This window comes from Sinocyclocheilus grahami, unplaced genomic scaffold, assembly GCF_001515645.1.
Source record: "Sinocyclocheilus grahami isolate Dianchi unplaced genomic scaffold, SAMN03320097.WGS_v1.1 scaffold51.1, whole genome shotgun sequence".
Classification (NCBI taxonomy): Eukaryota; Metazoa; Chordata; class Actinopteri; order Cypriniformes; family Cyprinidae; genus Sinocyclocheilus; species Sinocyclocheilus grahami.
In genome coordinates this window covers 2,126,276-2,154,237 of record NW_015505230.1, presented here as the reverse complement: position 1 = coordinate 2,154,237, position 27,962 = coordinate 2,126,276, and the positions used below count along the sequence as shown (strand labels likewise).

The window sequence follows — 27,962 nt, the reverse complement described above, 5'->3', positions numbered from 1 at the left end:
GGCACCCATTGCTCAGTGTTACTCATACATACACACACACACACACACACACACACATACACACTTAAACTTCACTTTGATGCTATTTTTCCCACTCTGCATTACAAGGCATTAAATCCCATTTCATGTTAATTCCCCTTTCTCAGTTCACTTTCGAGTGCATTTGTTCTCGCATGTGTGTATGTGTGTGTGTGCCAGAAAGAACACCCATGTGTGTGGGAAGTGTGCAAATGCATGTGAAAGTGTTAAGTCTGTATATGTATATTTATCACAAAACGTGTACACATGCACTCAACACACCTCCTCTCGCCTCCTGGTTCTTTTGAAATAAGAATTTGATGTACTATAAAAATTCTATATTCATTCTCAGAACAAAACATTTACGAAAACTTTTATGAATGCCAGCTAGTTTATTTTTATAACCAATTTTCAGTTTTAAGCTTAATTTACATAGACATTTGGGACCCTCTGACAACATCCCGCATGTTTGAAATGAACAGTTCAACTTAGACTCCCGTTCAAAAGTTTGTGGTTGGTAAGATTTTAGAAAGAAGTCTTTTATGCTGACCACGGCTGAATTTTTTCCCTCAAAAATACAGTAAAAACTGTAATATTGTGAAATATTATTACAATTTAACAGAATTAGTTTTCTATTTGAATATATTGTAAAATGTAATTTATTTCTGTGACGCAAAGCTGAATTTTCAGCATCATTACTCCAGTCTTCAGTGTCACATGATCCTTCAGAAATCATTCTAATATGATGATTTGCTGCTCAAGAAACATTTCTTATTATCAATGTTGAAAACAGTTGTGCTACTTAATATTTTTGTGGAAACTTTGCTTACCGACATTATAAAAATCTTTACTGTCTATACTGACTTTTGGTCAGTATAGTGCATCCTTGCTGAATAAAAGTATTAATTTATACATTATATTGTGTATATATATACTATGTAAAAAAAAGGCCAAACTTTGACCCACTGGTTAACATGGTGTAAGGGTCAGAGAGAGGCCGAAAAACTATTGTGTAAAACTAAATAACACTTCTGCTGCTGAAAACCTTTGCTATTGTTATAAATGGACATAATGGGAAAAAATAAACTCCTTAAAAAGCAGTTTTCTTTTCTTAAAAACATGCAGAGGTTTTAAATGAAAAGCATTGCTTTCTGATTATGACATTCACACACAAACGCAGAGCAGATGTCTCCCACTATACTGTAGATACACGGAAGTGCCATCTGGGACCAGAACATAGACTGAGAGTGTGTGTACGTGTGTATATGTGTGTGTGGCTAATGCGTGGACAGAAGGTGCACCTGTGTTGTGCATTTTCTCAGTGATTGTTTGTATGATGCTCTGACTTTGACTGTCCCATCTGGGTTCTTCCAACACTACTAGCTGATTGTGACCACAGCGATCATTTAGTTTAGTGTCTACCGCCAAGGCTAAAGCACCCCTTGTCGATACTAAACCTCTCATGGTGAATAACACTGAGAATTATTATTAAATTAACTTCAATGATGTTAAACAAAAAAAGGAATCAATAACATGGGTAAAAAAAACAGACTAACCAAGCCACACATATACAGTCGACATCTGATGCTCTACTGTCCTGACACTAACCTGTCTACTCCCACTACTTGTGCACATGTGTAAGTGTGTGTAGTATGTATTCTAACCATGGTAAGGAAACTGCACACCATCATTCTCATGTTTTATCTTCCTCTCTTGAACACTCGTCAAATGGTGCTGCACTGCAACTGGAGAAGGGAATTATTAACACAAGAGGAGAGAGGAAGAAGGGGAAAACATTGTGTTGAGATCATGAACATAATGCAATTGATCCCTTTTTCACAGATATGGTACCAATACCCAATCTAACCCCATTCCACACATTTCCACTGAAGAAAATGATTTTAGGCTCAATTTTAGGCTCAAAAAACCTTCTTAGACTGGCTTTGCGATGGTTTTATATCAGAAACCAATAGCATGTCATGCCAGTATCATTCCTATTACAGTATATTTAATACAATTGTGATCCTAGAACTGCATCTTTTTTTAAATTAATTTGACCTTTTTTAATGTTTAATATTAGAATCAAATTATTTTCATGACATTTGGTTCCAATAACAGTTCTTGCATGGTTTTTAAAATTACACTTTAGACTTTTAAGACCTGTTCTTAGTCTTTCCTTCCTGTGATGGGATGGTACAGAAAGAAACTACATGAGGTTATGTTGAATTTAAAAAAAAAGATTTTATCCATAATGCAGGACTTTTAATTACAAACTAGCCCTAAATACACGGGGACTCTTATTTTGAAATGTCTATGATTTACTACGTCCAGCTGCTCGTTCGATTCTTGTTTTTCCATCCACAAATTTTACCTCTTAAATTATAAATAAGACTTTTGTTATACCATTTATGACTTTTTATGGCCTTAATTTTGATGTTAAGACTTTTTAAAGGGATAGTTCTCCCAAAAATTTTAATTTGCTGAAAATTTTGCATCTTAATGATGGATTTATTTCTTACAAACATGCAGCTTTTCACTTCACTAGATGTTAACTGATGGACTGGAGTGGTGTTGATTACTTGTGGATTATTGTGATGTTTTTATCAGCTGTTTGGACTCTCATTCTGACGGCACCCATTCATTGCAGAGCATCCATTGGTGAGCAATTGATGCAATGATACATTTTTCCAAATCTGTTCCCATGAAGAAACAAACTCATCTACAACTTGGATGACCTGAGGGTAAGTCAATTTTCAGCAAATTTTTTATTTTAGTTGAACTATTTCTTTATGGACCTGCGGGGACCCTGTTTTGAACACCATGCTTGTGTATAGGCAGTTTATGTTATGTTGCCCATAGTTATTTAAATCTTCAATTGGCTCTCAAGTCAGTGGAAATGTAGGTCGGTTCTCAAAGATAACTGCTACTGTGTTGAAGATCCCACAGCCGAGACTAGACTCTGGTATCAGCACCATTTCAGTGTAAAAGGTGTATTCATGTCTATACGTGATGCTCACCTGCATCAACATCATTCGGCCAGCCGCTGGACTGGGAGCTGGTGCCGGCTGGAGAACGACTGGAGTAGAAGACATCATCGACAGGACTCTCCATCTCACTGTCATCTATAGACTTACGCTTATTAGAGCTACAGAGAGAGACAGAGACCATGAGAGAGGTTAATCAATATCCCTGTGACTGATTCCTGTAGACAGATAGAGAGAAACACAGAAAAAGTGCATAGATACAGAAGACTGTGACAGACTTAGTACCTCCGAGGAAGACTGGCGTACAGCTCCACCTCAGACCTACAGCGCAAAAAGAACGACAGACAAAGAGGAAACAGAAGAAAGGACAAAAAGGAGAGCAACACAGATCAAATTTCTACTGAAGAGAGACTGAAATAGGCACAAAGAGCAGGCATAAGGCTGTATGTGTGTTCACCTTGTGGATGGAGGAGAGGCAAGCGAACGTCGGCCGAGTGCTACTTGGTTGATATTGTAGTAACCGGGACTTTCCAGATCTGCGAGAGAGAAATTAGGACCTGATGCTGTTGCAACGGGGGCTGCGGAAGAGAGAAAAGTGCAGAAGTTTGAACTTTTCAAATGTAAAATCTAAAAACTTAAATATCTAATAGAGAGTGTGAAGTTACTAACGAATCTATGCTAAATGAATGTTAGATGTAATTTACTACTTCCCAACAATACCAAATCTGGGTATTACAACTTTCTTAAAGACAGCATCACTTTTTTCAGGATTATTATCATCACTAAAACTAAAACCATTAAAAAAATAAAATAAATAAAATAAAATAATAAAAATAAAATGTATAAAAAAACTATTTAGTTTCAGCATTCCTCATTTTCTTTTCATTTAACTGGAAGATGTAAAATAATATAAACTAAAACTGAAATAAAAATTTATGAAAACTACATGCACAATTAATTAAAAACAATAAAAAAGACAAAAGCACACAAAAAAAAAGAATCTTAAAATGAAAGCACAAATTATAAAAACAAAAAATATTAATATAAAACAATATAAAACTAAAATTAAAAATAAGAATAAAAACTAAAAAAGTGTAACAATGACACTAAAACAACACTTGGTTGTGATTTCTTGTCTTTTTAATAAAAACACAACAAAACTCTAAGACTGATTAAGATGCAGTAACCTAACAAATCAGAATATCAAATTAGCAATTTGAGTCAGACATAACTTCAGCGAGAGGGTGAGAGTCCTCTGTTTGATTTGGTCTGTTTACCAAACTGTTCCACTGATTCATAAATAAAAATTCAACAATTAAGTGATTCGTTCATGAATTTGGCAACACAATATTTTTTGCAGTGTGCTGTTCATTTAAGAAAATACTGGTGTGTTACAGCACTTACTCTGAGACACTCGTACCAGCTCGGCTACGTTCCACACCCCTGAAGTCACAAAGCAGTCCTGAAAACTCAGATGTCCTGCAGAGACAACACAAATTCACATTCCTAAACTCAACATATTCCTCACCCATCTGGAACCTGGGCTCTGTGCTAAGAGACATTAATAACTCTAGTCTAACAGTCTTGCTTGTGTGATACTGCTGTACTAATGTGTGTGGGGTAAGACTTTTTTTTTTTTTTAAAGAAAAAAATAATACTTTTATTCATGAAGGATGCATTGAATTGTTCAAAAAATCATAAAAAAGTCAAAGTCATTTATAATATTACAAAAGATTTCTATTCAAATAAATGCTGTTCTTTTGAACTTACTATTCATTAAAGTATCTTAAAAAAAAACGCATCATGCTTTCCACAAAAATATGAAGCAGCACAACTGTTTTCAACATTAATAAGAAATGTTTCTTGAGCAGCAAATCAGCATATTAGAATGATATCTGAAGGATCATGTGCCACTGAAGACTGGAGTAATGATGCTGCAAATTCAGATTTGCATCACAGAAACAAATAGCATTTTAAAATATATTGAAATAGAAAACAGGCATTTAAATTGTAATAATATTTCACAATATTATTTTTCCACAATACAATTTTTTTTTATCAAATAAATGCAGCCTTGGTGAGCATAAGAGACTTATTTCAGAAACATTAAAAAAAATCTTACAGACTCCAAACTTTTAAATGGTATAATAGTGTGTAAGTCTCACCGTTTGGTGGGGGTTTGATGTCCGATTCTCCTTGTTGATTGGAATTGTCTGATTGCCCAGATTCTGCATTGAGAGACAGGGAAACGATGCATATAAATGGCAGAAAATGGCTCATATTCAATTACTACTGTTCAAATTGGATTGTTCAGTGATGTTTAGGCACTTGGACACAACAACATTGCGGGCAGATATTGTCAAGCTTTGTGAACACGAGAGAGAAAAAATTAGAAACGAGTGTCTGAGTACATATGCATGAAAGTGTGTGTTATCAGCACAGTTTATAGCAGGCTGCGTGTGCATGTGTGTTTGTGGAGGTGTTTATCGGGCGGCTGTAGGTGATAAGGGAACACACTGGCTCATGCCAGCATGATTTGATGGAGTGTGTAGAGATTAGGACAAATACACTCGCACAAACAAAAGAACAGCAGTCTAAACAGAGGAGAAAGAGCAAGATGGATTCTTTTTCTCTACATTTAGCGTGTTGTCTCCATCTCTCTCTCACTTTCTCTTTTTCTGGAGTCCTGGCAGCCATTTTAGTCTTTGGCAGCCATCTTATTATTGGCGGTGCACACACATTCCTGCTAGCTGATGACATACACACACACACACACACACACACACACACAGGATAAACATAGGCCGAAACGCATGAACAAGGCTGAAAAATGTGTACAGTAGGTTGTGTTTCACATGGCATACAGCATCCCTAGTCCTGTTTAAACTCACCGATGCTCGGACTGAGAGCAAAAGCGCTGCAACAAAGCGTCCACAAGTCATTCAGCCTCAATGAGTGTTGGAGATTCCCGAAATTCTACCGTTTGAATTCGCTACAAATTCAAAAGAAGCCCAGGCTGGTGTTACAAAAGCATCAGGTTTTTGTAATTATGAACCTTGGCTACAGCTGTCACACTTTTTATCAATATACAGAAAAGAGCGGCTGGGATGTTGTTCAAAATTTCTCCTTTTGTGTTCTATGTAACGAATAAATTCATACATGTTTGTAACGACTTAAACATGAGCAAAAAATGACAGAACTTACGAACTTTGTGATCTTTTGATGCAGTGACATAAGTTACACACACAGACTGGTGCAGAGTGTAAACACTGCAACTGATTTCACCCACACACAAATTACCAAAAACATGTTCATACAGTATGTACTGTTCATCTGCAGCTTTATGCTCCTATTGTTTTTGAAGGGGCATCGCTGACAGTCCTGACCCTCCTTGTGTGCTCCAGTAGGTGAGAAAAGACACAACCAAAAGAGAAAAAATATAATTTGAACTTTTTTAATGTGTTAGGTCATTAAAACCCCAATCTAACTTTATTATTACAATTAAAAATAACTTTATTCTATTGTAATATATTTTAAAATGTAATTTATTCCTGTCATCAAAGCTGAATTTTCAGCATCATTACTCCAGTCTTCAGTCACATGATCCTTCAGAAATAATTATAATATGCTGATTTGCTGCTCAAGAAACATTTCTATTATTATCAATGTTGAAATCAATGATACATGTTTTTTTTCAGGATTCGCTAATGAATAGAAAGTCCAAAAGAACAGCATTTATTTGGAATAGAAATAATTGTCACTTTTGATCAATCTAATGTCAAAGCATTCATGTCATCTCTTTGATTTTCTGTCTTATACACTTTTCTTCTTTTTCCTAAATTGTATGTAATGTAACTTTCCTAATTCCTCTTTTCACCTTCTTTTTAGGAAACTCTTTTTTTCTAAAAAAAAAAAAAAAACTTTATATATTTTATAAAAGTGGGAAAGCTACATTTACTTCTGAAGTCATAATGACAGCTTTGTGTGAGGAGTAAACCAAAACTTAATTCAATTCTTAACATACTTTTATTTACTGACAGTCTTTCCATCCGCTGCAGCTGTCAAATGAAGTTTGTTGCACGCTGCATCAAGTTCAATGATTATGAGTGTGTAGATGTCCACACGTCCTTTTTATTATAATTTATAATAACTTTAGGTACGTGTATGTTTGTGCCTATAAAACAACTCTCTCTGTGTCTTTTAAACACGTCTCTCTCTCTCTGACCCAAACAGTTGTTAAACCCCATACAGCCTCTTTTTCTTCGCCCCCTCCCTCCGTCCCAGTTTATCAGCATGCAGTTGGGTTTCGCTTAAGAGGTTTAGCATTATGTTGCTAAACATTCTGACCTTTTTTTAATCCATAATGCTCTTAAAAGTGTTCCAAAGCGTCCTAATCCCCTCCGCCTTCTCCGCACTCATTTATCAGCCAATAGTCATCATTCTCCGGCTTTCTTTCGGCTCTAATTATTTATTTTTCATCCTGAGCTCAGTGTCACAATGAGAAATATCTCATAGCTCGAGGACATCCATATATGTGCGGTACTGGGCTGTTCGGGATTACAGATGCTCGGGAGTTACAGAGTCAGCCGAGAGAAACATCTGTCTGCACTTACACATGAAGAGCTTTAGGGAACAGCTCAGCAAACGTAAACTCCTACATTTGTGAGGTTATTTCATTAAAAGCAAGCTGTTTTTCAACGTGCATTTGTGTGTACATTTTTCTATGTATGCATGTGTAAGTCTGTGTATGAAGGAGCAGGTGTGTGAGAGTGGTTTCGGCACAGCCTGTCACCCATCTGTGTGCCCGTCTGCAGCCATAGTGTGCCAATACACACACACACACACACACACACACACACACACAGAGAGAAAGAATGGAGAAAGAGACATACACGCATGAAGAGAGACAAGAGAAAAGAGCAGAAAAATAAAGATGCATCTTTCACACATAAATCCAAGAGTCTCCATCAATGTGTTGACATAAATAGCTTTAATACACACTCACACCAGCACGCAAACACCCTGGCTAAAGCCGACATGTGATTTGGGCTCTTTACAAGCTTTTGATTAGATGGGCACATCAGATCTCAAAGGAACCCTAGAAGGACCCTCGTCCACAAAGACAGAATGAGAGAAGGATGGACAGAAAGAAATAAAAAGTGGAATAATAATCACACTGTGTAACTCAAATCCCTACAGAAGTGAAAATAATCACCTAAAGACAGATCATAATTTGTTGAATGGAAATAAAGATACAGTTATATTATGCACTGTTTTGTTCTATTTTATTATTTTCTTTCATAACTGTCAAAGTCACATTTCTATAAAGTAAATTATATACTTTGCTGTTCAAACTGTTAGGGTAGGTAATTTTGTTTTCCCAGAAAGAAATTAATACTTTTATTCAGCAATGATACATTAAATTTATAAAAAGTAACACATTTAATTGATAAAAAGTGACAGTAAATACATTTATAATTTTACAAAAAGAAATAAATGCTGTTATTTTGAACGTTATATTCATATAAGAATACTGAAAAAGGTTTCCACAAGTGTTTTCAGCATTGATAATAATCAGAAATGTTTCCTGATCATCAAATCAGCATATTAGAATGATTTCTGAAAGATCATGTGACACTGAAGACTGGAGTAATGATGCTGAAAATTCAGCTTTGATCACAGGAATAAATTACATTTATTTTACAGTTATTTTAAACTGTAATAATATTTTGCATTGTATCTGATATTACTGTATTCTTGAGCAAATAAATTGGAGACAGGGGGTTTCATTTAAAATAACATTAAAATATTAAAGACCCATAAACATTTGAACCATAGAGTACAAAAAACAAAATCATATTTTCTTAACTTTATCAATAGTAACAATACATACAGAAAAATTCTTAATTTCCACGAAATTATGTAAAAAAAATGTCCTTATGCTAAATGTAATTTTGTATTGTTTTCTTTTGTTTTTGCACTCCATTGCGACCTAAACTTGATTTTGCTAGGTTTACCAATCACAGGCTTTTTAAGTCTATTCTCCTTCTTCCCAGTAGGGGGCTCCTCAGGGCAGTGAGGAAGTCAGACATGATAACAGCAGAGCGAAAAGCCCTAGAGCTTTGGAGACAGCAGGTGATGAGATTTGGGCCATTTCAGGGAAGTCACAGGTGTGCAATTTTACATCAACAAACATCACCTTTCAGTGTCAATAAAAATAAACACAGTTTGTTGACACTTGTGGTTTGATCGCTGTGGTTCTCTTTCCCCACACAGTACAAGCACAAGCCCAATAAATGATATCATAAACATACTCTTATGCAATGCAAACAGAGAAATACACTGATAATGCTCCTCATATTTATTATCTAGTGCTAAATCTGGTGAGATAGAGCAGGATGTGCATTCATTTGTGTGTATGTGTGTGAGTGTGTGTCCTCAGAACACCCCGTGACCCAGACAGGATGCGACTGTTAAACAGGCTTCACAATAGTTCAATGTGTAAAGGGCTGCACAGGATACCAGGTATAAAACACACTCTCTCTCTCTCTCTCTCTCTCTCTCTCTCTCTCTCTCACACACACACACACACATTGGCATTTTAACCTTTATTACAACATTTAGAGCATATTTATCAACTTTTGTAGTGCATGTTAACAGGTTGCATCATAAACCTCCAAGTTTGGACATAAAAATCTTAGCTTTGCTTGGTTTTAGTGGTGCTCTCTGAGCCAATCATTGCTATTAGTATTGCACACTCAAAGTTAGTGATTTGAACAAACGTCTAACCCTCAGTATTACACTTTAAAACTGAAGGATGGACCTTGGTCATATTGTCAAAATACCAAAATACCCTTAGCATTCAAATATTTTGGAGTCAATATTAAGATTTAGAAATATTAATATTAAGAAATTGCAAACAAATTTTTTTTTTTCTGTGATCAAAGCTGATTTTTCAGCATCATTACTCCAGTCTTCAGTGCCACGTGATCCTTCAGAAATCATTCTAAAATGTTGATTTGCTGCTCAAGAAATATTTATTTTTATCATAAACATTGAAAAAATTGTGCTGCTTAATATTTTTGTAAAAACTGCTTTTTTTCAGGATTCATAAATGTATACAACGTAAAAAAAAATGCATTTATATGAAATAGAAATCTTTTCTAACATTCTAAATGTATTAAATGCATCCTTAATTAATATATTAATTAATTATAGGGATGCATCGGTATCGGGCCCGATACTGATCTCTTGTACTCGTTAAAATGCCCCGATACCAAATGCCGATACCACACAGCATGTGATAAGCGCCATATTCAAACAAAGAAACACCGACAACAGAAAAACAGACAGCAGAAAGGAGTTAAGGATGTCTACTACGAAGTATATGTATGCAATGAATATAATGTTTGGCTGTCATTGAGGCTAAGTGTTGCCCGACAAAGTAATCATAGTTGTGTAAATACTGTCATACTAACAGCTGTCTGAATAATTTTTGGTTGATTGTAATCTATTACATACCTTTCTATCAAAATTATCTAACATTATCAAGATGAATTTGTTCTGACACAGTTTAACTCTGAGTTCTTGTCATATTTTCTTACCATTTTCTAAACTATAGTGAATAAACTGTGATAATGTGAGAAATGTTGAAGGTGTCTGAATAAATTTTGGTTTGACTATCTATTTGATAAATGAAGTTAACCAACTAACATTATATATACCCTTTTGGTTTCAGTACCCAATATTTAAATATCTACAAATGAAAAAAAAATATCGGTATCGATACTCGGTATCGGCAAGTACCAAAAATAAAAGTATTGGTATCGGGCGAGTACTGGAAAACGTGGTATCGGTGCATCCCTAATTAATTCTTAATATATCCTTAATTAATAAATTAATAAACTATTAATAATAAAAAATCTTACTGACCCCAAACTTTTCAATGCTAACAACACCCTGGCATCAAAGCAGTGAGTTTTGCACAGACCAGCACTCTTGATCTTCAGAAAAATGTGCAGATCTTGGACAGTGCCACAGAGATCCACCAAACAGATCATGTAATGTAAAAATGCCACTTTGTGCCACAGAAAGAGAAAGAAAGTGATAGAAAGAGAAAGAGCCCGAAGGAGGTCTGGGAACAGAAGGTTCTGCCAAAAAAAAACGGGAGAGAGAATTAGGAGGGGGAAGGCAGACGGGATCTGTTGCCAAAGAAAGTGAAGAGAAAAGAGGAGTACACAACATACATCTATACAAAGAGAACAGAGCGAACAGACAACTAATAGAGGAGGAGAACAAACAGAATAACAGACAGAAGATACACACTGATACATGAACACACATACACTTTGACCCCCAGACAGAGCCAAAACCTAACATGCTTGCATGTGGACGATGGGGTTCCTTTTTTCAGCCAATCACAGAGCTAGAAACTGAATACACAGGCCAATGACATATGGGGGTTCCGATCCAAACCCCACCCCCTGAGCTTCCTGCCCTTCCTGTTCTTTGTGCATTGTGTAGTTGGAGCACACAGATGCTCAATGATGTCATGAGTGTGTGTTGTGCAGCGGGTCGGGATGGTCATCTGAGGTCACAGAGGGTTAGCGAACTGTCAATCGTGACACTCACATGAGTTTATCCACTAGAAATTGGGGCAAAATGCATGCGTGTGTTTATGCGCTTATCGCTATGATCCTTTAGTGCTACCACACTAATAAACCTCAGTACATGATAACAGGATCCAATACCTTTTTCCCAGAATCCTCTGAAGTCCTAAAAACAAGCAAACATCACTGCATGAACATACACAAACATAACAAACATCTCGACGAGGAAGTGCAGACATAGGTCAGAGTCTAATGACCAGCTGATCTGTGCTAACCTGAGCTCTGTGTGTGTGTGTGTGGTTTGGCTTTTATCTTATTTAATGACATAAGGAGCTTGTCCCGTCTCGATTCTTGCTGTTCATCTGATCCGGGACCTTCTCTTCTCAGATGCTGCCTGATATGAGGAAAGTGTAGTAGGATGGTCCCAGGCTTCAATGGAGGCCTATAGAGCCCTTCCAAATGACAGAAACTCACCTAAAGTACATTTTCACATGTTCTAAAGAAAATATGTGTAGTGTTTGCCCATGTAGAACTTGCGGCCACAATGCTAGAGCAGTGGCAAAGGCATTGCCATGCAGTAGGGCTGCACGGTAATGGTTAAACTGATAATCACAATTATTTCCCTCAAAAACTATAAATCACAATTATTAATAACGACTGTTCACATTTCAGACATTTCTTTTTATATTTCATCAGAATTATTCCATGTGTACACGGTTGCTAGGTAGGGAGTAGGGTTGGGTATTGTTTAAATTTTACCGATTCCGATGGGGTTAAAAAATCAAATACTTAGATGTCGAACATATTTATTCTGTCTTTTTACAAAGCATTCTGCTGCAGCTGAATAAGATGAGCAAAAATCAGCAGTCTGCAGAACACTTAGGCCTACAAGAGGAACTTTAATTCATTTAAGATTTAAAATCTTGACCTCTGGCATCCCCAATAATAATGTTATAATGATTTTTAGAATGTTACTATGTGGTTGCTAGGGGATTGTGGGTGGTTGCTAGGTAAAAGTAAAAAAAATTACACCCCCAAGTCTCCATGTCATTTCTTAAATGGTGCTGGATGCACCTGAAACACATTTTGGCAATCCATTTTACGTCCAAAATAGGACTATAATATGTGACCCTGGACCACAAAACCAGTCATAAAGGTAAATTTTTTGAAATTGAGATTTATACATCATCTAAAAGCTGAATAAATAAGCTTTGATGTATGGTTTGTTAGGATAGGAACATATTTGGCCGAGATACAACTATTTGAAAATCTGGAATCTGAGGGTGCAAAAAAATCAAAATACTGAGAAAATTGCCTTTAAACTTGTCCAAATGAAGTTCTTAGCCATGCATATTACTAATCAAAAATTAAGTTTTGATATATTTACAGTAGGAAATTTACAAAATATCTTCATGGAACATGATCTTTGCTTAATATCCTAATGATTTTTGGCATAAAAGAAAAATCTATAATTTTGACCCATTCAATGTTTTTTTGGCTATTGCTACAAATATACCCCAGCGACTTAAGACTGGTTTTGTGGTCCAGGGCCATATATTATGGAATGACTATATTTAACAGCAAATCCTAAGAAGTGATTGGATCAAGAATAGTGGTGGGAGGAAAGGGGTTAAACATTAAAGGGTTAGTTCACCCAAAAATGAAAATTAGGCTGCGTTTTACTCACCCCCGAGGCATCCTAGGTGTATATGACTTTCTTCTTTCAGACGAATCCAGTCGGAGTTATATTAAAAATTGTCTTTTCGTGTTTTTTTTTTAAACAAAAATTGTCGCCCATCCATTAAAAAAAGTGTCTCACACGGCTCAGGGGGGTGAACAAAGGCCTCCTGTAGCGAATCGATGCGTTTTTGTAAGAAAAATATCCATATTCAAAACGTAATAATCACTTGAATCTAGCTTGCGCTCACTGTTGTAAACAGAAGCAGTTCCGGGGGCATGACGTATGAGGTCAGCGTTGCGCATGCGCCGGTGAGTCTCGTGAAAACCAACGTTTGTTTACAGGATCAAAGGAAGCAAAACTTTCCTTACTTTAGCAAAGGAAAACCAGTCTTCTCTTGGCTTATATAGAAATCCTCTGACATTCTTCTTTACAAATCCTCGTTTTGTACTTCAAAAAGAATTAAGTTTTGTAATTCTTGACCATTGTTTTGTTTTGATCTCTCCTCTGCTTTTCCGCGTGCGTCACTTCTGAGCGGTGCATGCGCAAAGCCAACCTCATACGTCATTCCCCCGGAACTGCTTCTGTTTACAACAGTGAGCGCAAGCTAGATTCAAGTGATTATTACGTTTTGAATATGGATATTTTTCTTACAAAAACGCATCGATTCGCTAAAAAAGGCCTTTGTTCACCACCCAGAGCCGTGTGAGACACTTATTTTTAGGGATGGGCAATTTTTATTTAAATTCTTTTGGACTGAAGCAATGCAACACCCGCTGAGTGGCATTAAACAGTTTGAAAGATCAAAGACCATTTTTAATATAACTCCGACTGGATTCGTCTGAAAGAAGAACATCATATACACCTAGGATGCCTCAGGGGTGAGTAAAACGCAGCCTAGTTTTCATTTTTGCGTGAACTAACCCTTTAAGAAGACTTGGTGACATCAGCTAAAGTCGTTTCTGATTAAGAGCAATTTATTCCATTTTGATGAAAGATATGAAGATTGCCTTAGCAAACACCACAAAAATGCCCAAATCATTTTGCACGAACAACTAATATTTATGGAGCTGTAGAGTGATCATAAAACAGCAAACTGTTATTCTTTGAAAATCAGGCACAAACAAAGACACTTCAAGGCTGATGTGAGAACTGGGTTTCGAGATGCAGAGAAATAAACAGAATGAGAGAGAAAGAGCCATGAAGGTTTCTCCAGTGGAACTACAAGTGACTGCATCTGTTTGGCAGCAGCTCAGAAAAGTCTAGTGTTTCAGCCTCCATACATACACACACGCACACACAGACACAGAAAGCTCAGAGAGAGCTAGTGTTTCAGGCCTCTGCCTCAGGGACTGCTATTCCAGGCTAGTTTATGAAAAACAGCTTTATGTGGAAAAAAGGGGAAATGCTGGAAGAGGGATAAAGAGAGAGAGATGTTGAATCAAAGGGAGTCTGCAGTTAGAAACAAAGGCCACATACACACTGCAAAGTTTTGGAGTGATAACTGTATTTAAAAGCGCGAGTGAATCCCTAAAGTTACCAGTACGTGTATGTGTCAGATGCAAAAGTTGCTTCTGAACCTATAATAGCTGATGGAAGGAACACTGATGGCAGCAGTTTTATCTGGTGGGATTTGCACCAGAATTTGTGAATGAGTCAAAGCCAACACATTGATTTCAGCCATTCAAAATATGTATTTAAGGGGATACATAAAAATGCAAATTCCGTTATCATTTACTCTCCCTCATGTTGTTTCAAACTTTCATTGATGTTTTGAAGAATATTGACTTTTGTTGTATGGACAGACCAGGACATTTTTTTAAAAATCTACTACTGTGAGTAAATAGTGACAGAATTTTCGACAGAACTATACCTTTTAGACTTATGGCTATACTATAAAAAAACAGTATGTATTTTAATGCTTTTTTCCAGATTTTAAATGCTTAAATAATTTGTGCATTTTCCTCTCCCTCTCTCCCCAAGACGTGAGCAGGAAGTGAGGTTCATGTTTAACGTGAGGAATAGAGGAGGAGACATCTGCTCTGTTCTGAAACAGGCCACAGATGAATCAACTCTATGACTCTTAGGGCCAGTAGAGCACAGCTGGGAGGCAGGTGCTGTCTATCATCTGGCATGAAGCAAATCACTATAACCTCAAATGAACCAGCTCTATTCCCGCCCTCAGCAGCCCTCGGGGTTAAGCGGGACAGACCGCCTCTCAGAAACACCTACAAGCCCAGATGTCATGCACTGCCGGAGCTATATATCATTACACATCGCTTTCCAGAGCATGACGACTTCTAAAAAACATCTTGTCAGAAACAGAGCGCAGGCAATGTGTAGTTTACTATGTTTTGTACTTAGATTTGTATGTTTTTCATAGTGTTTCAAAAGGACTGTCATTCCAAACCTCTCTGTTTAAATCTCTTTCTGTGCAACACTAGAAAAGCTCTTTTGGGAAAAAAAGGTCTCAGTGTTTTTCTGTCCATACAGTAAATCAGAATTGGGTTCAAAGCTGTTGTGACTTTAACTGTATGGACAAAAGCAGGTAAAATATTATCCAAAACATCTTTTTTTGACTGAATGACCACCAGAGCAAATGTACATACACTATTATGGAAAAGTCTGTGGTAAGTAAGACATTTTTTGGGGGGGTAAAGCAATTAATATTCAAATTCAGCAAGGACATATTATATTAGTCAAAAGTGACAGCAAAGACATTTATAATGATACAAAATATTTCTATTAAAATAAATGCTGTTCTTTTGAACTTTCTATTCATCAAATAATACAGAAAAAAAGCATCATGATTTACAAAAAAAATATGAAGCAACACAACCATTTTCAACATCTATAATGCTAAGAAATGTTTCTTGAGCAGCAAATCAGCATAGTAGAAAGATTTCTGAAGGATCACGTGACACTAAAGACTGGAGTAATGATGCTGAAAATTCAGCTTTGTATCACAAGAATGAATTACATTTTACAATATATTCAAATAGAAAACAGCTATTTTAAATTGTAATAACATTTCACAGTATTACTGTTTTTACTGTATTTTTAGTCAAATAAATGCAGTCTTGGTAAGCAGAAGAGACTTCTTTGAAAAGCATTGAAAAAATTGTACTGATCCCAAACTTTTGAATGCATGAATGAATACTTTTTGACAGATGAGGTCTTTATAAATAGCTGACAGATTTGTAACAACAGGAGGGTGCAGATAATGACCAAACTTTCATTGTTTTGGATGAAATAATCCTTTAATGCTGCCAGATTTCAGTCGTATTCCTTAATTTGATGTGATCTATGTGATTTGATTACTTTTCAGCTACTAGTAGCAGCAGTCCAACCTCTCGGCTCGCAACACCAGATGCAGCTCAAACATCTAAACATTTGCTTAGTGATTTAGTTTTCTGTTTTAGTTGGGTGGCGTTCACCTCACTGGCAGCAAGCAGACATACCCTGCGGCCGAGACGCTGGGTTTTCCCTCGTTTTCTTCCTCTCCTTTTCCATCCGCTGTTCTTTTTACGGACTAGTATTTTTGTCGGCCACACCGACATCTGCAGATTCTCACAGAGAGCACAGGAATTCTGTCACACACTCTCTGTTACAGATTAGCGCCCCATTCGCTTCCCCCTTTTCATCAGGGGTGTCGACAGAAAGAGAGGTGGAGGGATTTAAGATGGAATCAGAGAAAAAAAGAGATAATTGCAGGAAAGTGGGATTATTAGGCCATAAGTATCCTTTCAGACTGAAACTGCCAGATAAGTGAAATCAGATGGAAAGACAGAGAGAGCGACACAGGGTCTTGTCTGAGAGGTTGTGATGATGGTCAAGTGTCCAGCTTATTTATTAGCTCATCATTGTTGTACTGTTGGGTGTTGATCCTTATCCATTTGTTGCCACACCAACATTCAAAAGTTTGGGGTCTGTAAGATGTTCTTATGTATTTGGAAGAAGTCTTTTGCTCACCAAGGCTGCATTTATTTGACCAAAAATATTGTGATTACCATTTAAAATAACTGCTTTATATTTGAATATATTGTAAAATGATTTCAGCATCATTTCTCCAGTCTTCAATGTTACGTGATCCTTCAGAAATCATTCTAATATGCTGATTTGCTGCTCAAGAAACATTTCTTATTATTATCAATGTTGAAAAAAGTTGTGCTGCTTATTATTTTTGTAGAAATGTTCTTCTGCAAAATGACATTTAAAATGTCTCATTTTTCTCCTGTAAGTTCAGCCACTATCATACTATCAGACTCTGAATAACCTGCTGAAGATGATCGACTGCATCATTTTGGAGAAGCTGAAATTTTGAGGAGTCTGAGAGTGTAAAGTCACTTTAGATTTAGGTACGGGACTCTTAGAAAATGTGCTCTGGCACGTGTTTAGCTGGCCGGCAAGGATACATCATTTTCTCATTAGCTTTGAGTTGAGGTAGTTACATTCTACAAGCTAATTACTCCGTCCGGTATCTCTGCTGAATAACAGGACAGCAATCTCTAGAACAAAAGTGACTGAGTTCTGGAATCTCTAAACCTTCTCTGGTTTTCCGATCAGAGCAGCTGGGACCCATTAACACATTTAGTACTGAATTGCACTCAATTTCTCCTACACGTCTTTCTCTTTACCTCACTAATGTTTCAAGACTACCTGGGGACCCTAAGATGGCTGGGACAGGCAAAAACTCACAGATATCCACTTCTTTTACACCATTATCACCATTACTTTCATTTTGCTCAGACACACTGCATATCTGGCTGAATCTATGTGAGTGTATTTAGGCTTTACCTCTGCAGACAGTCAGTCGCTCATTCTAATACTTTATGGCTTGTAGCCGTTGATCTGCTGTAGGTTTAGCTATAAAATATCATAATACCCTGCAGTCACAAACACACTGCTAAATCCAGGCCTACAAAACACACTTTGAGGGGAGGTGCATGAGATTACTGAACTCATCCCCAAATGCTTGTCTGCCAGCGTGTAAGAGCCTTATAGCTCTGGAAGGGATAAATATATGGATAAAATTACACAAATATGCCTTAAATACTACAAACTCATGCACATGTAGACAGAAATCATCTTAGACTTGCAAAGCAATCAGAGAAAGCAAGAACTAAATGTGTGTGTTGCATCCAGTACTGTTATTGCACATAGCAGCATCAAATCAGATTCTAGGATGAATAGTGCGATTGTTTTGTTCGCAGATAAACTATCTACAATAGAACACGGCAAGCTGCTAATCTCTTTAGGAAAATCGCTTTAGGGTGCAAATCGCCTTTGCTGAAATATGGTACGTACAAATGACCACAAAAAAAATAAATAAAAAATAAGGGCATTTATGCAACACGTAACTAAGAGGCATTTATTTTAAATAAAGTGCTTGCATTTTCTTTTTTCTTTTTTTTGATTTTATCTAGAAACTGTTGCAACTGGGATAGTAAATTTAAAAAAGCAACATCTAGACATATTAGAGATCTACAGACTGATATTGTGCAACTTTTTAACAGATTTTGAAATAAACAAATAAATCAATAATTCAGGAGTTTGGGGTCAGTAACATTATTTTTTTAAATAAATAATTACTTCTTTTCTTCAAGGTCATATTAAATTGACCAAATGTAGTTGACAGTCAAGACATTCATAATGTCAATAGAAATAGATTTGTATTTCAAATCTAAGTTTTTTTTTTGTTTGTTTTTTACTTTTTATTCATCAAAGAACCCTGAAAGAAAATGTATCATGGTTTCCACAAAAATGTTTAGCATACTAAAATTAAAGATAAAATGATTTCTAAAGGATCATGTGACACTGAAGACTGGAATAATGGCTGCTGAAAATTCAGCAGTCATCACAAGAATAAATTAAGAATAATTTGAATAAATTATTAAATCCTATCTTAAAATATACTGAAATGGAAAATAGTTATTTTAAATTGTAATAATATTTTGCAGTATCACTGTTTTACTGTATTTCTGATCAAATAAATGAAGCCTTGGTGAGCAGAAGAGACTTCTTTCAAAAACATTAAAAACCTCCCAAATCTGAACTTTTGAATAGTAGTTTATCTTGCCTGATGAAATATATTGAGGGGGGGGGGAGTAAGAAACAAGGAAGAAAGTGTTGTAGAAGTTTATTTGTATGATCTCTGTGTATATTGAAAGCACACAAGTTTTTGAATAAACTCTCTCTCTCTACAAATATTTCTGGGCCGTAATAGAGCTTCCATTGTTCGAGACAAAAGGAAGCAGGAACCGTATCCTCACTGACCTGAATGTGACGTGTGTGTGTGTGTGTGTGTGTGTGTGTAAGAATGAGAGCAAGAGAATGTGTCTGTGCTGACAGTTCCCCATAATGCACTTCCTCCAGACTCTTTGATGCTCCTTCACACACACAAACAGAAATATTTCAGTCTATATGTCAGTGCCCTGATCCTGTAGCCGTGTTTGAGTGTCTTGTCTTAATAGGCCGGTCACGCTTGCTTACCACTGCGAGAGAAGAACTTTAATGTGGGTTCTGCCTCATAGTCTTGTGGCTGACATGCTTTAATAATACTTTCTCTTCAATAAAACATTCACTGAAAGCGACACAAGAGTAGAGAAGCAAATCAAAACATTACAATCTGTCTTTCTTTGAGAACAATGTGGTATTGGGGAGTAAATACATTCCTCAAAGTAATGACACTACCAACTTAACTATTTAACTACCACGCGATAAAACATTCAAAAAGGTCAATGCAACTTTTTTATCCCACAATACAGACATTTTTCTCAAATTCTGAGTTTACATCTCAAACTTCTAACTTTTTTCTTTCAATTCAGAATTTTTACTCAGAATAGTACAAGTTACTTTTCCAAAAAAGTAACAGTGTAATAACTGTTTTTGTCACATTATGTTGCACACTCAACTTTACAAACTGAAAAAATAAACTTCACTCCTCCAACATATAGCTTCAATGTAGTTATCTACTTTTAAATAGTAATTTGTAGTAGCCCGTAAAGAAATACAGGAGGATGAGAATAGACAGTTCTCTGGCACTCGCATATCTAATGTCTTCTTCAGGCAACTCTCTCTGTTTCTAGTTATGGTTATATTATTGCAGTGCGAGTAGACAAATGAAAACATTTGTCTGCCAATAGCAAGACCACAGAAGTCTCTCAACATGTCCAAATCTCACACTCCTTCATTTCCTTTCATGTTTCATCTTTGACGAACACACACTTACAATGCAGCAAACAGACGTCTCATGATCCCCCCCATCACATACACACACACACACACGTTTCTCACACTGCAACACACCCTTTATCGCTCACTCATACACATTAGGCATACTAGTGCATACATAGACGAACAACTAGAAACTAATTTTCTGTAATCGCCATAATTACATGACTTCAGGTCAGATCCCACCTGCAGATGGCAATATAGCATGTGACGCAGATGAATTCAGACACTGCACTGAAAATATGAATGTTTTGGTACAAAAATTGAACAAAATAAAAGTCTGACTACTACAGAGTCTAAAGAAATTGTGCCAGTATTCACTTGTTTCTACTTGCTTTTGTATTTTTACTTTTTATATAAATAACTCTTTAAATATTCTGTTGATTTCTACTATTAAATATTAAATATAAAATTAAAATAATAATCAAATACATGAAAATAAAATAGAAATATGACCATGAAATAAAAACTTAAATAATACACCTCTGAAACATAAAAGTTAAACTGAAATAGTACTAAAATAATGCATCAAATTTACATAGAACATATGCACGCAAGTATGCAATCATATTGCAAGTGCTCTAAGTGCCTAAAGTGTTCTTGCATTGTTGTGGTAGTAACAAATCTCAGTACTCAAGTGAGCTATCTTTGAAATGTTCAAAGTTTGACTAACTTGATAGATCAACCTAGCCATAAAAGATGGCGCTAATTAATTTACACTGCTGTTATATCGCCCCTTGTGACAACTTTAAGAATGCAGCACAACACTACATGTGGAATCATATGCAATCAAGCTTTTTTAATTTGTGTTCACACCTTTGTGTCCTTCCTTACACCTGTAAAACCTCTAAATCTTCTTGTTTTTTCACAATCAATTCTTGACTGACGCTTTAATACACAGACAGACACACACACACACACAATTGAATGATCTCTCACGGGTCACTAAGCAGCTCTACTGATGACACATTACATGACCAGAACTCAACAAATCAGCACATTTGCTGCCATACCAGTGATTTTTGAGGTTATTTGAGATGTTTGATCTGCTGATCTGGGTCTGCAGAGTCCTGGTTCTGAAATGGTTGTGAGATTGTGTACGTCCACGTGAGGTCAAAAGGTTACAGGGTGTTTAGTCCCTTAATGGAGGATTTAGCTACATAAGTCAAATCTCAATCAATCAGAGCTCAACCTAAATAACATCCTAACACAGTTAGGTAAGACCAAATGGCAACACACACACACACACACACACACACACACGCACACACAGTTTGCATGATTGTGGTGGAGTCTATCATTTGGGAGGATTGAGAGGATACACAGAAAAAATAACACTGGGCATGTTGGCACTTTTAAATCACACACAGCTTAAATCTAGTGCCAAACCACTGCAATTACTGGAGTGTGTGTGTGTGTGTGTGTGTGTGTGTGTGTGAGGGGAATCTTGTCTAGTGAAGGCCCTTGAGAAATCTGTTTTCAATCTAAGCCACAACATATTACAAACACACATAAAAAGAGAGAGAACTGAGAGACTAGATAGAGATACGAATGTTCTACATCAAGCCAGATTGTAGAACAGTCCCTGAAGAAATGAAACAAATAAATATTTCTCACAAAGATAAATGAACAGAGACAGAACTTTAAAAAGGGTGTGTGCGAGACAAAGAGAAAGAGAGAGGAGGGATATTTTGAATATTTATAATAACCCTGCATATTAAACTTTGGCACCTCCTTTACAGTTTGTGCTATGAACATGAATTCTACCTCAAATTGTTTCCTAAGTCTGGGGGTTTTCAAACAGGGCTCCAGGGAACCCAAGCAAGCAGAAAGTCAGTGCTAAAGGGTCAGCAGAAAAAGTTTATAAATACCGTATTGGCCCGAATATAAGACAACCCTGATTATAAGACGACCCCCCTTTTTCCAGATGTACCTTTTGGAAAAAGGCTTTTTAAAAACCAAATCTTGTTTTTTCTCAGTAAATACATTTTGTCTTCAATTATTTTCATATTGCATATTTTTCCTATTTTAATTTTTGTTTTGAAAGTATGGTAAAAACTGGTAAAATGTACCAAGAATCACATTTAAAAAATATACACTTTTTGATATACCATTAAAAAAAAAAAAAAAAACAGGTAGCCCATCTAAATTAGGACATTTAGGCTATCCATCTAATATAAAGTAACCTACCAAAATCATATTAACAGTAGAAGTTAAATCTTACTGTAGTCTTCAAATCTGGGTACTGTCTTACGTTTTAAAATCACAAAGGGAGTTTGGTCCCATCAGGCTAACGTCACGTCACGACTCATGCAGCTGTAAGGTTTTCTTTTTCTTTTGTTTTTCACCTAATTCTTCTTTGGCTCTCAGCGAAGGCGGTCGCATTTCCTAAATTAAAAATAAATTAACTTCACTACATTCATTCTGCTTTCTAAAGACCAATTGGAAAAATGATAGTATTCTATTCTATTTGGTGACTTGGTGTATTTTTATATAAATATAAAATAATTAGACTCTATTCTGTTTGGTGTAAAAAACAATAAATTAATTGTAAATAAAAATAATAATTAAAATAAATATATTAGTGCAAAAACAAATTGGAATTAAAAATAAAACAAATAAATTAAAATAAATAAATGATTAAATAAAATGACTAATAAACTAAATTCACATTACTACATCCAAAAACCGGTCAGAAATGTATATTACTTCTATTGACAACAGTAGTTTGACATTTCTCTTCTGGTTTATAACTTTAACTGGGTAGAAAGAAAACATCATATCAGCATGATAGAAAGTAATTTTCCCAATAACATTTAACACAAATTGTCTTTAATACTTTTTGAAGATTTATTTCAAAAAATAAATGTTTCTTTATGGTTGAAAATACACACAGTAGCTGCCTATATATTTTAGGAAGGGAGTCCTTCGAAATAGTATCAAAATGTTTAAGAACACCTGTTCTAAGCAATCTTGTTCTTTTTTTTTTTTGAATTTTCACCTGGCAGATGAGAAAACAAAAGACTCACAATGATGGAGGTACCCAAGCCATTTATAAGTACCAGAATATCCTAACCACCTAGCAACAATCCAGACCACCCTAGACTATATCACATAGCAACACTTTAGCATGATAGTGGTGAGATTTACACTGACAAGCACCACCTTTCTTCAGAAAACGTATAAATCTAGTAAAAGCTTGTAAAAATCTGACATGTAGTAATTATCCCACAAACACACAGAGCTGCCATGCCTAACAGCTATTTTAACCTTTGACCTTCAGCTTGTTATTGTTAACACACATGACCTGCACACGTGCTGTTGTATTAACCTCTGACCCCACGACATGCCTCAGTAGCCTCCAGGGAAACACTCTTCAAACAAGAGCGGGGGATTACTTTCACACTAACACAGCACCATATTACATAACACACAGATCCCAAAAAATACACAACCTCTCGCTTTCTACTTGCTCTGAGCATTACGCTTTCAGTGAGAAAACCAAAATGACTTGACTTCCAGTTAAGATCGGTACTGGGACTGCATTGTGGAGGCTAAATGGGAAAAATATCATATGCATCAATATGATAATAAACAGTTGTGGCCTGAAGTCTGTTAAAAGAACACAAAGGAAAGAAAGTGCAGGAATCCAACATTGAATCTGGAACGAGTCTATAAATCGGGCAGCTGTGAGGGTGAGTGGACAGCTGTGTGACGTCAGCCATATTTGCATCTTGTTTATATTAATTGTTAAGGGAATGTTGACATCTAACAGTGCCTCCGAACTGCCCTCAGTTTCACCCCTGAGAATTCCTGCAGCTCTGAGAGACAGATTTCAATCACAATGTCCAAGGATAGTTGAATTATTGTAACATAATTTAAAAACGAACTCCTGCAGTACTCTAATAGTCCGTAGAGATCAACACTTCTGTGGGTTTGTTTACAAAATAAACCGATCCATAATATTTAATTGCACACAGCTCTGTATAATTATATCACCCTCCAGAGGGCAAGACGTCTTTCCCCTCAGAACATTAGAAGTAATTATCATGTGGTTTATTTAAACTGTTAGCAGAAGCATCCAACGTGTGCATACCAACTCAAAAATGGTTTTGCTGTGAATTATGTTAACAGGCAATTAATTAGATACTTTTAAAACTCTTAAAATGGTTTAAATGTCAAAGCAAAATCATTCATTTACTTTGAAAGGTTCCGTTTATAAGTAAATGACAGATAAATACCTTATTAAAAGCTAATTTATTTGATCAAATCCAGATGGGATGTTTAACATAATATTGCACGCACTACCACTCAATTTACCACTCGCTAAGTTTTTTTTTTTTTTTTTAAAAGAGTGTCACATGAAAAAAGAGTGTCACATGATCCTGCGTGGAAATCATGACAAAAACGTATTTTTTTATATATAAAGTTCAAAATAACAACATTTATTTGATATAGAAATCTTTTGTTGCATTATAAATGTTTTTACTGTCACTGTTGATCGATTTAATGCATCCAAGTTGAATAAATGTATTTCATTTATCCCCCCCCCCAATCTTTCTGACCATTTAACAGCCCTAGTCTTTACCAAAGCTAAAAGAAGCATGAAAGAGTTAAACTGCGAGACAAACAGTTAAAGTAATGAGGACCCTCCTGCTTCTGTGCGTATGATGTCACTCCTGCGAGAGACTGCAGACGAGGACGGGTACAGTGAGAAATGTGTTGCAAAGAAAACAAACGACACAAATGTGTGATTGGTGGACGGCACAGTCCAGAGAAAGACATCTTGTGTTGGGAAGGATGACACTGCCAGTCATCAGTGACACTGAGACATGCTCACACTTGTTCTGATTAAAGCCGCCAGACCATCAACACTCACACTCGGGAATGTTGTTCTGGTCCTGTCCTGTTTGTTGTTTATTTAAAGTAGACATCACGCTTTATGCTTTATGACAGCGATTCCCAAACTTTTTTTGTCAGGCAAACCTCTTTAACCTAAAATATGTTGTTCTACTTCAAAATGTAATGTTTAGTTCAGCATATTACTTGCCAACTCTTTGTAATTATTTGTGAAATTTACTAGCAGTTTCTGAGTGAAAATGGTTTCTACATAAAAAAAATGTTTAGGATTGTGTCTCACATGTGCTTCACAAGAGAGGAATTATTTATTTGTATCCGTTATGGAGTTGCTGCATATTGTTTTTTCTTTCGCTGTACATTATAACTCTTTTTTTCCGACCTTCCAGTCATTTTTTCCAAGCTCTTAGTCCAAACAGAAAAAATGAAAGCGGTGAGTTACATAGAAACAACCCAGCTGTAGGTTTTACTTTGCTATATTTCCTCTCAGATGTCTCCCCCTCCGATGATTTCATTAGACCCTGCAAAGCCTCTGAGCATGTGAGCAGGTATAAATTACTCTCATCTGGGACGGCCGAAGTACAATCACTATCTTCTGCAGCACTACCATACTCCCGCACTCTTACACACACACACACACACACACACACACACACACACACACATAAACATATATATGAACTGCAAGAATCAATCATAGTCCAAACAAGGAGCCCCTGTGGTGCCAGAGGTCCCCTGCTGGTTAAGAGCCGCCGACAGTGAGTACGCCCACAAAGACACATATGCGCACACACAGGTAAGAAAACATGAGGAGAGCGAGCGAAAGAGTGAAAAAGCACAAAGAAAGAATAGTTTTCCCAGATGTGGAGCTATCTGACGCTCCGGTATGGAAAATCTTCATCATGCAGAACCTACGGAGAAAACACGTCACCACCACACACTCAAATACACACATATACCTACAATACACGTGCACCACCAGTCAAAAGTTATTACGCATCTCATCTGGGACGGCCGAAGTACAATCACTATCTTCTGCAGCACTACCATACTCTCGCACTCTTACACACACACACACACACACATAAACATATATATGAACTGCAAGAATCAATCATAGTCCAAACAAGGAGCCCCTGTGGTGCCAGAGGTCCCCTGCTGGTTAAGAGCCGCCGACAGTGAGTACGCCCACAAAGACACATATGCGCACACACAGGTAAGAAAACATGAGGAGAGCGAGCGAAAGAGTGAAAAAGCACAAAGAAAGAATAGTTTTCCCAGATGTGGAGCTATCTGACGCTCCGGTATGGAAAATCTTCATCATGCAGAACCTACGGAGAAAACACGTCACCACCACACACTCAAATACACACATATACCTACAATACACGTGCACCACCAGTCAAAAGTTATTACGCATTTGACTGAATTAATGTTTCAATGATTTTCAAAATATTTTTTGTTATAAAAGCCTTTGCTTAAATGTTTCAGATTTGACATGTATTGTAGAAAAATAAAATTTTGCTTGCTTAACAAAACACAAACTACGGAAAGTGTGGGGTTGAAAGAAGTCTCTTCTGCTCACCAAGGCTGAATTTATTTGACCAAAAATACTGTCAAATCAGTAATTTTGTGAAATATTATTACCATTTAAAATGACTGTTTTCTATTTAAATATATTTTAAAATGTAACATATTCCTTATTTTCATTCTTTGATGAATAGAGAGTTGAAAAGGACATCACAATTTTGAAACTGGAACCTTTTATAAAATTGTTATAAATAGGAAATAGGAATCTTTTATAACAAATGCCTTTATTTAATGCAACTTTACTAAATAAACTTTACTAAATAAAAACTTATATGGTATCTCTATAATTACCTTACATTCATTTCTGTTATTTTGTAGCTTTGAATATTTTATTATTATTTTTAAAAAGTATATAACAAAGTATATAAAATGAGTAACAAAATGAGTATACGTGTCACAATCTTCGACAAGTAGGCTTGCCGCGATAGACGGTGCTGAAGGTGATACCGGTGTTAAGCTGCAACACCGGTTACATCACTTGCCCACCGTGGCACCGACCCCCACCGTCGTTTTGATTTTTTATAGTAATAAAAATAATTTAGTTCAGTAAAAGAACAGACACTACAATTAAAAACTGAACGCGGCTGTTCAATGCAGCGTGCCGAATAACAGTCGCATCACAGATCAGATTTAATTTATCCAGTGAGGAGAGTGAGTCGAGCTGACTGACAAAAAGAGTGAGGTGAGGTTAGACAGACAAAATGATGGCGGATGATTTAGTTTCGAAACAAGATGCAAAAGTGCCTGTTTGGCAATATTTTGGATTTTGAAAAGCCTGTTGACTTTTGCCGTTTATCTAAGGTGATTTTGGAAGTTTTTTAAAACATTTGTTTCTTATTTAATTGGTTCCACATTTTTTGCTGATTTTTACTTTATTTAAACTTTGCGTCATTTATTTATTTTATTTGACATTCGTTTAGCTAATAAACATTCTACGTTTCTTATTTATTTGGTTATATATTATACATGTTTACTTATTTCCAGTTTTGTATA

At 36.1% G+C, this 27,962-nt stretch overlaps 1 protein-coding gene across 14 annotated transcripts in view; it reads right to left on the bottom strand.

Moving 5' to 3' along the window:
* Window positions 1-27,962, bottom strand: part of LOC107583205 (nuclear factor 1 X-type-like) — a 96,874-nt gene that overhangs the window by 11,918 nt on the left and 56,994 nt on the right. For 8 of the 14 annotated variants that reach the window (XM_016269351.1, XM_016269354.1, XM_016269344.1 and 5 more), the window contains 6 exons: window positions 5,168-5,230; window positions 4,407-4,481; window positions 3,460-3,580; window positions 3,288-3,323; window positions 3,036-3,163; window positions 1,683-1,763 (listed from right to left, as the gene is read on the bottom strand). In XM_016269351.1, coding sequence (XP_016124837.1) covers window positions 1,683-1,763; window positions 3,036-3,163; window positions 3,288-3,323; window positions 3,460-3,580; window positions 4,407-4,481; window positions 5,168-5,230 — 504 coding nt within the window. The remainder of the gene's footprint in view (window positions 1-1,682; window positions 1,764-3,035; window positions 3,164-3,287; window positions 3,324-3,459; window positions 3,581-4,406; window positions 4,482-5,167; window positions 5,231-27,962) is intronic. The other 6 variants (XM_016269348.1, XM_016269356.1, XM_016269357.1 and 3 more) reach the window with 3 other exon arrangements.